General features: G+C 40.7%; 1 protein-coding gene across 1 annotated transcript in view; it reads left to right on the forward strand.

Moving 5' to 3' along the window:
• The window catches only part of GABRB1 (gamma-aminobutyric acid type A receptor beta1 subunit), a 457,044-nt gene extending 444,614 nt beyond the window's left edge, over positions 1-12,430 (forward strand). Inside the window, exon 9 of the mRNA XM_027544418.1 lies at positions 7,375-12,430. Coding sequence (XP_027400219.1) covers positions 7,375-7,719 — 345 coding nt within the window. The 3' untranslated portion in view covers positions 7,720-12,430. The remainder of the gene's footprint in view (positions 1-7,374) is intronic.
• The last annotated feature ends 428 nt before the right edge of the window (positions 12,431-12,858 follow it).

A 12,858-nucleotide genomic window follows, 5' to 3' on the forward strand; every position in this document is an offset into this window, starting at 1 on the left:
TTCATTATATGTGCAGGGTCAGCAATGGAGGGTGTGGCTGTGTGGCTCTCCATGCTCTGCAGGCGAAGGCAGCCGAGCACGCTGGACAGTTTCATTCAATCGACTGTAGGCTTCCAGTGGGCAGCCCACTCTGTGGCCAGCATCACTTCTCTTGGCCTCCTCCCCTGTACTTCAGAACCTCTCAGTAAATGGAAACCTAATTGAATTGGTTAACAGTAAGGAAATCACTTTCTGTTTGCAAAGTAGATTGAACCTGGAGATATTTCTTAAAGGAGCTTTTAAAATTGCCAGTGAAAACAAGATTATACTTTATTCCAACTACACTGTAATGAGCTCAGTTATTGAAAATATCCTGAACAGTTCAATTCAGTGAGTGGCAACGTTTTTAACAGACCAAGGGACTCTTTTGGAATTTGGGGGGCAGAAAGAAGCAGAGGGTGAATGAGATGAAAGGGGTGGGATAAAGGTTAAACCCAAACTAGAAAATGAATGTGTACATTCACTTGGGGTTTCTGCTGAGAGAAGAAACACAGCCAGCATGTCAGTGTTTCCTGGGCTATAGTGCCTCCTGACTTTTGTCATCCTTTTCGTATCAGTCAGGGTTTTCCAGAGAATTGGAACCAATAGAAACAGAACCAACATACTTGCAAAAAGAGATTTACTTTAAGGAACTGGCTCATGAAATTGTGGAGATTGGAAAGTCCGAAAACAGGACAGTGTGCTGAAAACTCAAGCGGGATTTCTGTTTCAGGTTTGAGACAGAATTTCTACTCTGGGAAACTTCCATTTTCACTCTTGAAACTTTTAAGGGATAGGATAAGCCCACCCAGATCATCAAGCTGAATCTCCTTATTTAACAGTAGTTGGTTGAAAATGTCAATCACATTTACAAAATACATTCACAGCAACATCTAGACAAGTGCTTGACCAAATAACTGGGCACAACCTAGATAGCATATTAAAAAGCAGAGATAGTACTTTGCCAACAAAGGTCCATCTAGTCAAGGCTATGGTTTTTCCAGTGGTCATGTATGGATGTGAAAGTTGGACTGTGAAGAAAGCTGAGCGCCAAAGAATTGATGCTTTTGAACTGCGGTGTTGGAGAATACTCTTGAGAGTCCCTTGGACTGCAAGGAGATCCAACCAGTCCATCCTAAAGGAGATCAGTCCTGGGTGTTCATTGGAAGGACTGATGCTAAAGCTGAAACTCCAATACTTTGGCCACCTCATGTGAAGAGTTGACTCATTGGAAAAGACTGATGCTGGGAGGGATTGGGGGCAGGAGGAGAAGGGGATTACAGAGAATGAGATGGCTGGATGGCATCACTGACTCGATGGACATGAGTTTGAGTAAACTCCGGGAGTTGGTGATAGACAGGGAGGCCTCGTGTGCTGTGATTCATGGTGTCACAAAGAGTCAGACATGACTGAGCGACTGAACTGAACTGAACTGATAGACTGATCAAGTTGACACATAAAATTAACCATCATTCCCCCTTATCCCCTTTACTATCATCCATTCATTCAGTAGATATTTACTGACCATGCATATAAGTGCCAAGCCCTTTTCTCAAGTCTAGAGAAACAGTGAATAAGACAAAGTCCCTGCCCTCCTGGAGTGATATTCTAGTGGGACACTGGGTGGGGGGAACCAAGAAAAGAGAGAATCAAGAGTTCTGCTCTAGCCTGAGATGCCTTTGAAAGTGAGAGTGGAAGTCGCTCAGTCACATCCGACTCTTTGCGACCCCATGGACTATAGAATTCTTCAAGCCAGGATACTGGAGTGGGTAGACTTTCTGTCTCCAGGGGATCTTCCCAACCCAGGGATCAAATCCAGGTCTCCTGCATTGCAGGTGGATTCTTTACCAGGTGAGCTACCAGAGAAGCCCAAGAATACTGGAGTGGGTAGCCTATCCCTTCTCCAGTGGGTCTTCCTGACTCAGGAATTGAACCAGGGTCTCCTGCATTGCAGGTGGATTCTTTACCAGCTGAGTTATCAGGGAGACCCTTTAAACATACATAAGCTGCTCTATGAGGAGGCCTTGCAACCCATTCCAGGATTCTTGCCTGGAGAATCCCATGGACAGAGGAGCCTGGGCTACAGCCCATGGTGTTGGACACGACTGAGCAACTACCATTTTCACTTCACAGGAGATGGGGGCCAGTCACAGGGTTTGTAAAGGAGAATACAAGATTAAGGAGAGTTATTAGTAACAATTTTTAAATTCTAAAATGTGGGATGTGATGCTCTATTGCTTGTGGAGGAACTGATTCCTCCATCAGTGTCTGGAATAGTGCCCAACACAAAGTAAGCACTCAATAAACATTTATTAGATAAAGAGCACAGTAATGTTGATTTAACTATATAGTAATGAAATCTGCTTTCAATGGGTAGCTACAGAAATGGACTCAATATTTTATATGTCAAACCACTTAAAGCTATGATTTCTAGCCGATAACAGAATACTTAAGGGATATGTACAAACTAATAAGCCTCGTGCAATTTAAGTGTTAATACCTTTGAGTTTGCACCAAGGTTAACAAAATATCTTAATAAAATTGTACCTTGTTTGCAGTGACTTGTGCTTAAGGAGCTTTGGAGAAGGCAATGGCACCCCACTCCAGTACTCTTGCCTGGAAAATCCCATGGATGGAGGAGCCTGGTAGGCTGCAGTCCACAGGGTCACTAGGAGTTGGACACGACTGCGACTTCACTATCACTTTTCACTTTTCACTTTCATGCATTGGAGAAGAAAATGACAACCCACTCCAGTGTTCTTGCCTGGAGAATCCCAGAGATGGGGGAGCCCAGTGGGCTGCCATCTCTAGGGTCACACAGAGTCACACAGAGTCTCTAGGACACAACTGAAGCGACTTAGCAGCAGCAGCAGCAACAGCAGCAGTGCTTAATGAGCAGCATCTGTATGCTTCACTGGCTGATTCTAAATTCTAGAAACTTGTTTACTTTAAAGGGATTTCATAATAATGTAACTTAATGATGCATACAATACAAATCAAGTGATTCCATTTTACAAAAAAATTTTTTTTTAGAATGCTGTGTCTTCTGCCTGGAATATTCTCCATAATCAAAGTCTGTCAAAAATTAGAAACAAGCCATGAGATAACCTAGTGAAAACCTCTCATTTATGGATGAGGAAACTGAGTTAATAACAAAACCAAGATGAGAACAGTTTTCAGCTTCTAGTCCTTTGTTCTGTCCTCTCCCCACCTTCTAGATTCAATACAAGCCCCCGGTCCTCATGAAGCCTTCCATGAACCCCAACATTTCTCACTTGTATGAACCCCTAATCATGGTCTATTCTATACCATTGAGCATTTGCTTAAAAACTTTTGTCACTCTCAATATTATGTCTTATTCTTGTATCTCTAAGGAGATTATTATCTCAAGGACAAAATGCATGTTTGATGATTCTCTTGACTGTTTCACAATCAAATCACATGCATTACCTTATTTTCTAATGTAGTTGTCTCTTCTTTAATGAATCCAAGATTTTTCTGTTTGTCACTTCAACTCTGCTATCCTCTTTAGTATCAGAAACTTCCACATGCATGACTTTTTCAACCATACATTTGCACTATATTATATATATGTGTGTGTGTGTGTGTATACACACATCCTTGACACCTAGCACTATAGCTGGCACATAGTAAGCAATCAATAAAGGTTGGGAGAAAGGGGGAGAGAGAGCATTCTTGAGGTTACTATCACAGCTACACAGAGGAAGTAAAATTTAAATTGAGCCTTGAAGAAAGCAGAGTTGGACACGATTTTGTGACTGAACAACAACAACAATCTGTGAAGAGGAGAAAAAAATGTTTGAGATAAAGAGTATTCTATGTTTTAACACTAGATTGGTTGCCTATTTTTTGTTAAATCTTAGGCAATTTACTTAACCTGAGTCTCAGTTTCTCCATCTGCTGAACTAGGAAAATGTTATATATTTCATAGTATTTTGAAAAATACTGAGATAAGTAGGATTTAACAAATAATTTAACAAATAATAGTTACTAACAACAATATCAAAACATAATAATAATTCCTTGAATAAAGAAACCAATAGATGTTCTGGGTGAGGCATAGTGGGGAGCCTCATTATACTACAGCAAAATGCTTCACAGAGAGAAGTGATGACAGATGAGAATGAGAGTGAAACAGAGACCAGATTCAATCACCATTTCTCTCTCCAGCCAACTAAAAGCTTAAACCTATCAACTGCATTACTAAATTCACTGCAGGATGTGATGATGGTCAAGGACTGTGAAGTGGTTCATTCTCAGCAAAAACCACATGAACTTTGAATCAGACAAAACATGGGTTGTAATCTAAGGTCTGGCACCTACCAGGGTGTAAACTTGAGACTGTTGTTGTTGTAAGACTAAATGAGTAATATACGTGAAGCATCTACTATAATGCTAAGCACATCAGTTCAGTTCAGATTAGTCACTCAGTCGTGTCCAACTCTTTGCGACCCCATGAATCGCAGCACGCCAGGCTTCCCTGTCCCTCACTAACTCCCGGAGTTCACTCAGACTCATGTCCATCAAGTCAATGATGCCATCCAGCCATCTCATCCTCTGTCGTCCCCTTCTCCTCCTGCCCCCAATCCCTCCCAGCTTCAGAATCTTTTCCAATGAGTCAACTCTTCGCAAGAGGTAGCCAAAGTACTGGAGTTTCAGCTTTAGCATCATTCCTTCCAAAGAAATCCCAGGGCTGATCTCCTTCAGAATGGACTGGTTGGATCTCCTTGCAGTCCAAGGGACTCTCAAGAGTCTTCTCCAACACCACAGTTCAAAAGCATCAATTCTTCAGCACTCAGCCTTCTTCACAGTTCAACTCTCACATCCATACATGACCACAGGAAAAACCATAGCCTTGACTAGACGGACCTTTGTTGGCAAAGGAATGTCTCTGCTTTTGAATATGCTATCTAGGTTGGACACAACTTTCCTTCCAAGGAGTAAGCGTCTTTTAATTTTATGGCTGCAGTCACCATCTGCAGTGATTTTGGAGCCCCAAAAAATAAAGTCTGACACTGTTTCCACTGTTTCCCCATCTATTTCCCATGAAGTGATGGGACCAGATGCCATGATCTTCGTTTTCTGAATGTTGAGCTTTAAGCCAACTTTTTCACTCTCCACTTTCACCTTCATCAAGAGGCTTTTTAGTTCCTCTTCACTTTCCGCCGTAAGGGTGGTATCATCTGCATATCTTAGGTTATTGATATTTCTCCCGGCACATGGTGGACACAATAAATCTTAGTTATCTTGTCTGTGATAAACCACGATCACATCTCACCTTCTGTACTTTTCTTTCTCCTGTTTGTCTCTGCCTCTTCCCAAGGTTTTCTCTATCTCTTTCTTCATCACCAGGTTCGCTGCTTGCCTACTAAAACCTTTCAACAGTGTTTCCTGAGATCAATGTCATTGATAGAGCATTTATAGAGCACTGATTGTAAGTCAGGCACTGTGCTAATAACTCTAAATTTAGAGTTTTTATTTATTTACTTATTTAATTTATTTACCTGCTATATTGTCCTTGGAGGTACTTTAGACTCATCTGCATGAATGAGCCATGTCCCCTTCAGGTAAGTTAGTTTTCAAGTACATCAGCTTAAAGTTAAAGCCACAACATGTTAGGCCAAAGGTACTCACAATTCTTGTAGTTTCAAAAGTGTGTGTCTGGGCATAGCATAGAGAAAAACCAGGAAACCTGGATGAGGTATCAGTGGAATGCTAGGAAGCAACAATGAACAACAGTGGAAAGATAAAAGTAAAGTATAGCCAAGCATGTCCTTTTGACCAGTGAATTCATTCTACTTCTGGCAATTTAGTCTGAGGAAATAACAATGGGTATGAACAAAGATTTAGCTAAAAGGTGTTCTTTGCAGGCTTACTTTTATTTATTCATGTTTTATTGGCATATAACTGCTTTACAGTGTTGTATTGGTTTCTGCTGCACAACACTGTGAATCAGTTAAATGTATACATATATCCCCTGGCTCCTGAATCTCTCTCCCAACCCCCAACTATCCCAACCCTTAGGTCATCACAGAGCACCGAGTTGAGTTCCCTGTGCTATACAGCAGATTCCCGCTAGCTATCTATTCAGGTTTGTTTATTTAATAGTATGAAAGCAAAGCAAGCCTTAACATCTAAAAATAGATTGATTCAGTTATGGTTTATCCATATAGGCTATGAATACATTATGTCACAGAGGGATATTTATTAACATGAAAAGATGACCAGGTTATACTATTAACTGACAAAAGTAGATTACAAAACAAAATATACTGGCTGAGCTTGTGTCTGTAAGCATAAATGAATTAAAAAAAAAAAGACTAAAGGTTTAGCAAGATATTAAAAATAATGGACACTGAAGGTGAAATTATGAATTTTTAGCTTTTAATTTATTTCTTGATTGCTTTCTAGTTTTGAATGTTTCCATGTATCACTTTTGTAACAAGGAAAAATGCCATGTATATATACACATATATGGTATTTTTTCACATACATATGGCATTTTTTGTTTTATATGTAATGTATTTCTATGGATTCAATGAATGGTAGTTTTGAAAAACAAAAATTACATAATTTATATATAGTGTATATATAATATATATTCTATACACACATACTGTTTTGTGAGTCCAGATAAAAGATGGATGGATGGATGGATGGATTAGATTAATCATAGAGGCATGGTGGATCATAGACAAACTGTAGATTATATTGATTGATAGATGATGGATTCGATAAATAGCTTCAGCTGTGTCTGACTCTTTAGGACCCCTTAGACTATAGCCCACCAGGCTCCTCTGTACATGGGATTTTCCAGGAAGAATACTGGAATGGGTTGCCACGCCCTCCTCCAGGAGATCTTCCTGACCCAGGGATCAAACTCGTCTCTCTTAAGGCTCTTGCATTAGCAGGCGGGTTCGTTACCACTCGTGCCACCTGGGAAGATTAGATAGATAGATAAATAGATACTACTAGCGCCAGTCAGACGTGACTGAGCGACTTCACTTTTACTTTTCACTTTCGTGCATTGGAGAAGGAAATGGTAACCCACTCCAGTGTTCTTGCCTGGAGAATCCCAGGGACGGCGGAGCCTGCTGGGCTGCCTTCTCTGGGGTCGCACAGAGTCGGACGCGACTGACGCGACTTAGCAGCAGCAGCAGCAGCAGCGCCACCTGGGAAGCTTAGATAGATAGATAGATAGATACCCAGGGGACATGCAGAACCAGATGTCTAGCAAGACAGTGTAATGAGCCCGACGCAGTATCATCAGTTACAGGTTAACTAAAACAAGCGAATGTCGTGGCAGCTGTGCCTGAGGCTTTTTTTCTCGGTCAGGTCGACGCCCACGGCAACATTCTCCTCAGTACCCTGGAGATCAGGAACGAGACGAGCGGCTCTGAAGTGCTCACGGGCGTGGGAGACCCCAAGACCACCATGTACTCCTACGACAGCGCCAGCATCCAGTACCGCAAGCCAATGAGCAGCCGCGAGGGGTACGGGCGCGCGCTGGACCGGCACGGCGCGCACAGCAAGGGGCGCATCCGCAGACGCGCCTCGCAGCTCAAAGTCAAAATCCCCGACTTGACTGACGTGAATTCCATAGACAAGTGGTCCCGAATGTTCTTCCCCATCACCTTTTCTCTTTTTAACGTCGTTTATTGGCTTTACTATGTACACTAAGGTCTGTCCCAATGGTTCCTAAACGACTTCTTTCCTCTTCTTTTGGTTTTTAACCCCACAGGTCCCTAGCAGCGATACTGCTGTGCTTTTTGAGGTAAGAGATTCAGCCATCCAATTGGTTTTCGGTCTTGCATATCAATTTTATTACTGCACCATGTTTACTTCAAAAAGAAACGAAAACTATTTTTTTCCAGTCTACTGTGGTCCAGGTTATTGGCTCTTTCAGAGCTTTGTTAATTGCCATGTTTACAAACACACACACACAAAGAGAGAAATTAGATAGGTAGATCTTTAGCAGTTCTAGTCGCCCTGGATTTTATTATTTTTTAAATGCAAGTGAAAAGAGGGCTTAGCTCTCGGTGTGCATGGCCTCCTGGTAAACTGTAACAATCTCATGCTGCCAAAAAACAATACAATTTCCAGGATCTCAGAAGAAAAAAAACAAAGCCATTGATAAGTTACAGATTTCCAGGAAGAAGGGAAAACAAAAAGGAGCCCAGAAGAAGAAGGAAGATTCCTTTCCACTCTCCATCTTCCCCAGGTCCATTGTAGGAGTCCCTGCTCCACAGAGAAAGAGGGAGAGATAGGCAAGCTGGAACCCAGGTTATACAAATTCAGCCTGCCATCTTCACCCCACCTTTAAGCCGGATATTCTGAAAAATGCTTCTTTCTCAGACTTCCAGGGAGATTTTAAAAATTAACATGAGAATCCAACATGGTAGCCATTGGGAACATTTTTCTTCTCTTGTTAAGAATGAGTTTGGGGGGCAGTGATTAATTTTGTAAACTATTTCAAATGAGCAGCCCTGAACTTATTTCCTTAGCCTGGAATCACTTGACCTCATGCCATGAAGCTATGGCGTCACACTGTCCTAGTTCCTCCTTCAGAGATTAAGAGAAAGGGGGCTGGGGCAGGTGGGCTTTGAAGAAGGGAATGGTAAGAATTTTTGCTTGAGAAAAATATTGCCCTTTCCATGAGGAAGGCAAGACTTACATGCTGTGAAAAGGGTGCCTGGGCAGTTACCTGAACTGCCAAATCTTTAATCAAATAGTATATATTTATTTCTTAGCTTTCCAGAGAGCAGTATCTAATGGTGACAAGCTAGTTGCACAGCGCTAGTTTCTCAGCTAGCACAGTATGCCTCTGCTCTCTGAGCTCTGCATTCCAACACATGAAATGAATGCGTCAGGAAATGCACATATACCCACTTTAGTATCATTTCCCTTCAAGGCCAGATTTCTGTTTTAAAGAAAACCTTCAAAACAGCAAAACCACAGATAACAACATCACTGAGCCTTCAGACATTTACAACAGCCCCCAAATGACAGCCCTTCTCTACCATCATTACTGCTTCTGCCTTATCTCTGCTCATGGGTTACTTTGCTCATCATAGAAGGAGTATTCCCTCAAGAGCTCAACACACAATTCTAATCAAATCCAACCAACTACAGTTGAGATTCATCTCATTTATGTCAATAAAGCCTCATTATTTTTTGCAGTGTGTGTTCAGCCTGAGTATGTATATAAGAATTCTATATATTCATTTCCAAGATTGAATGAAACCTAAAGTTGACAGACTAGTCATAAAGGCAATTTGGGACCTGATCTACGGATGTGGTATGAGTTGAGGTAATAATAGGGAGGTTTGCCTCATTTGATGACCTGGCTTTCTCCCTAAAGCTGATGAGGGCCCCTGTTTACAATAGCATCAGCTGCTAGAGATTATAATCTTAACTGAAAAGAGGAGGCTGAATTTGCACTGATAAATCCAAGGAGAGAGAGTTATAAAGTGTTCTTTTAGAAAGCAAGAGGAAAAGAGAACCCTCAAATAAAAAAACGGTTATGCTATAGATAATATATGTTAGTAAGAAAATAAAAACACTGCTTTAATTGGACAAATAATTTCAGTGGTTTCATGAGAAATGAATCAGGCATGGGGACCAAATTTCGTTTGTTTTCAGTTGTACAGTCATAGTTCCCTGGTCTAGGAAATCTCCATCCTCTAGGGATGAAGCGATCCATTTCAGAACTCTGAGTAGTTAGTTCCTTGACAGGGTGATGTTTTTCCATAGTGCAATGCCCAGAGTAGGATGTAGCCATACCAGTGATTGTAAGGTTAATATTCCCAATGACCACCCAGGAACCACCATGTAGTCATTTATTTAAAACACAGGAAGGAAGACTTTTGGCTGATACCTAACAGGAATGAATCATTTTGATGTAAAAACTCTTTTAAAAAGTGTTTAAGGATGAAATGCTAATTCAGAAATGAAGTATCTGTTGATCCATGTTCCATAGCAGAACAATTTCTCTGTATTTACTTGTGTGGCTCACTCTTCTTGGAAAAGATTGAGTAATTTATAATTTTATTATTATGATCTTGCCTTAAAAGTCTGAAGAACTTGATGCTTGTAGTTTTAGATGTAAAGCATCTCGGAGAGAAAAAGAACATTTTGAATTCTTATCTCTTATCCTTTGTAAAATGTAAAACTAGTAAGCCTGAATTCATTATCAGGCACAAAATGGTGTCACAGTATGCCCCTCTGGATGTAGACAGGCACACAAGTAAGACACAAATCCTGTTAAATATCTCTGATTTTAGAGGAGATGACAGCCAGAAAAATTGAAAAGCTGCCCTATTGCTAATTAATAAACTCTGTCCCCACTTCCTTCATCTGGATACTTCCTAACCAAATCCTCTCCTCCTTGGCCCTCACCCTCTCTCTTTCCAGGCTGAACAGTACACAGAAAAATATTCTTCTCTGCCTGTCTGCCTTGTCTCACCCAAACTGATGGACATAAAACATAAAACTTGCTAGACTTTCTTAAGTACTCTCAAACTGGCCCCCATTCCTGAAAGATTCAGATCATTACCTTTTAGCTGTGTTACTGTTTAAAGTTTGTTTTCTTTTAGCCATGAAAATAGCCATAATCTCCTAAGTTATCCAAGTGGCAGTAGAGGCTAAATATTGCATGAACTCACTCTCTCATGCCACAGTCATGTCCAGGGGACCCCATGTTCACAAACTGTGATATAAACTGTCATAGACTCAAGCTGTGTGGACCCAGCAGAGATCTCATCATTCATTTGACAATGATGACTACACACTCATTTCTACCAGTCAAGTTTCTTGACTTAAAATACCAGGGGTGACACGTGTGTTACACTCACCAGCTTTGCGAGGCAAAGACCCAGGTAAAGACGTATTTTGGGCTTGAATTATCCAGGATTGTTGCCTCCATCCTCTCCATTGCCAAATAGAAACAGCAGACTGGTTGGTAATTCTGTTGACGAAATGATATGTGTTTTCATATATGCCATGTTTATTGTGCATTACAATCAATGAAGGATCTTGAAAATGCAAAGAGAAAATGTGGTGCAGAGAATAAAGTTTGGTTTATGGATCCAAGGATAGGCTTTCCTTAAAAAGCACTATGTACAATACACAGAAATGTTGACTAAATTCCATCTTTCTAAAATCAATGACTACTTTATAAATATTCATTTCAGAAAGAGCTCAATCAAAATTTGCCAAGTGAAACAAACAAACAAACTAAAAAAAAAAGATCTATTTATAATGCTAGAAGGAAAAGATCTCCAAGATTTCTTATATGGACCATTTTGAATAGTATTTTACAAAGGGTGATGTGCCACAGGTTGTTTTTTTTTTTCCTTTTCTGAACAAAATGTAATCAAATATTTATCCCAGGAGCTAGGGTAAAGAAATGGGCAAGCATTTGTTCATGTTGGTTCAATCAGCAGTTACTGGGATGAGGAGGACAGAAAAACAAACAACAAGATCAGATGCTTGAAAGCAAACAGTCAACACTGAGGTGAAGTTGTTAATGGAATGTAGAATAATATGTAAACTTCCTTGTAAATTCTGTACATAGTTCATTGAACTGTTCCTTGTGGTGTGGTGGTCCTCTGCTTCTGGGTGGATGTCTGAAAACTCTGAGCATTGTAAATAATGTCAGCTTAAAAGGCACTTGCTTTTTTTTTCATGAAGTGAAATGACTAGTGATTTGGGCCCAAACCAGAATCCTTTTAGCTCTTGCTCTTTCTCTGCCATTGTGTGTATGCAGTTGTATAATTCTGCCTGGTGTCTCTGATCACTGCCTCATGCTCCAACCCCACTGAAAGGGATTGGAGCTGCCAAGAAGGCTGCACCCCTATGGGCCTTGAGAATAGCACACCAGCAGAACCTTAGTGAGCCACTCCTGGAACTATGCCATGAAAAGTAGACGTGTGTTTATCATCCATGGCTACTCATATATTCAGATGCCGAATTACCCAAGCTCTTGAGGGAGTCAGGAATGGAAGATGTGGTCAAAATCCGCAGGGAATCCAAAGCTTCATTTGCACCAATAGCTTTAGCTTCTACCTTCTTTCCTTCCCAGAACTTTTAACAAGAATATAAATGGACGGATGGTTGATCAGGGTAAACAGTGAAATGTACAAATGATGGGAAGGAGAAAAGGAAGAGATAGCCAACAACATTGATAACACCAACTGGCTGACTCAAGCCTGAAAGATCCAGAGGTAACCACATCCCTGTTTTTGAAAGGTAAAAAGGAATACTGGTATAAATGGACTGGGTATTAAGACAAGTCTTTTTCAGCTGTTGTGTCAAAGTTATGTTTGGTATGTGCTAGTCAAATTTAAGAGAGAATCTGGTAATTAAACGTTCTCAGATATATTTCTCCCAAGTCCTGGTGAAATATTCTTGAAAAAGCCTTCAGAATGGTGGGATATTATGCCATAAGATGTGTTTCCATGCAAACTGGCAGTCCCATAAAGGGTGATGGTGTCTTCAGAAATTCCGAGCAAGGAGGGGCATAGCTTGGTTTCTTGGCAATATTTGAGGGCAAACAAGGTTTTTCTTCCTGGTAGGAATTTAGCAAGGCATGGCTTTTATTGCCAGCATTTTGAGTGCAAGGAGCTATTGTGAGACATTTTGGCTCCAAAATGTGCCACCTAGGATCCACCATCAATGGAGTAAGAAAAATGCCCTATTGAAACTAATCAAGTCCATTTCTAGGTCCAGAACACATTATGATTTTGCCTAAATCCTGCTTTTTCCAAATAACTGAAATCAACTGAACTGTCAGAAAACTGCATTATTAGAGGCTGCAAT

The sequence above is a fragment of the Bos indicus x Bos taurus genome, chromosome 6 (genome assembly GCF_003369695.1).
Source record: "Bos indicus x Bos taurus breed Angus x Brahman F1 hybrid chromosome 6, Bos_hybrid_MaternalHap_v2.0, whole genome shotgun sequence".
Taxonomy (NCBI): domain Eukaryota; kingdom Metazoa; phylum Chordata; class Mammalia; order Artiodactyla; family Bovidae; genus Bos; species Bos indicus x Bos taurus.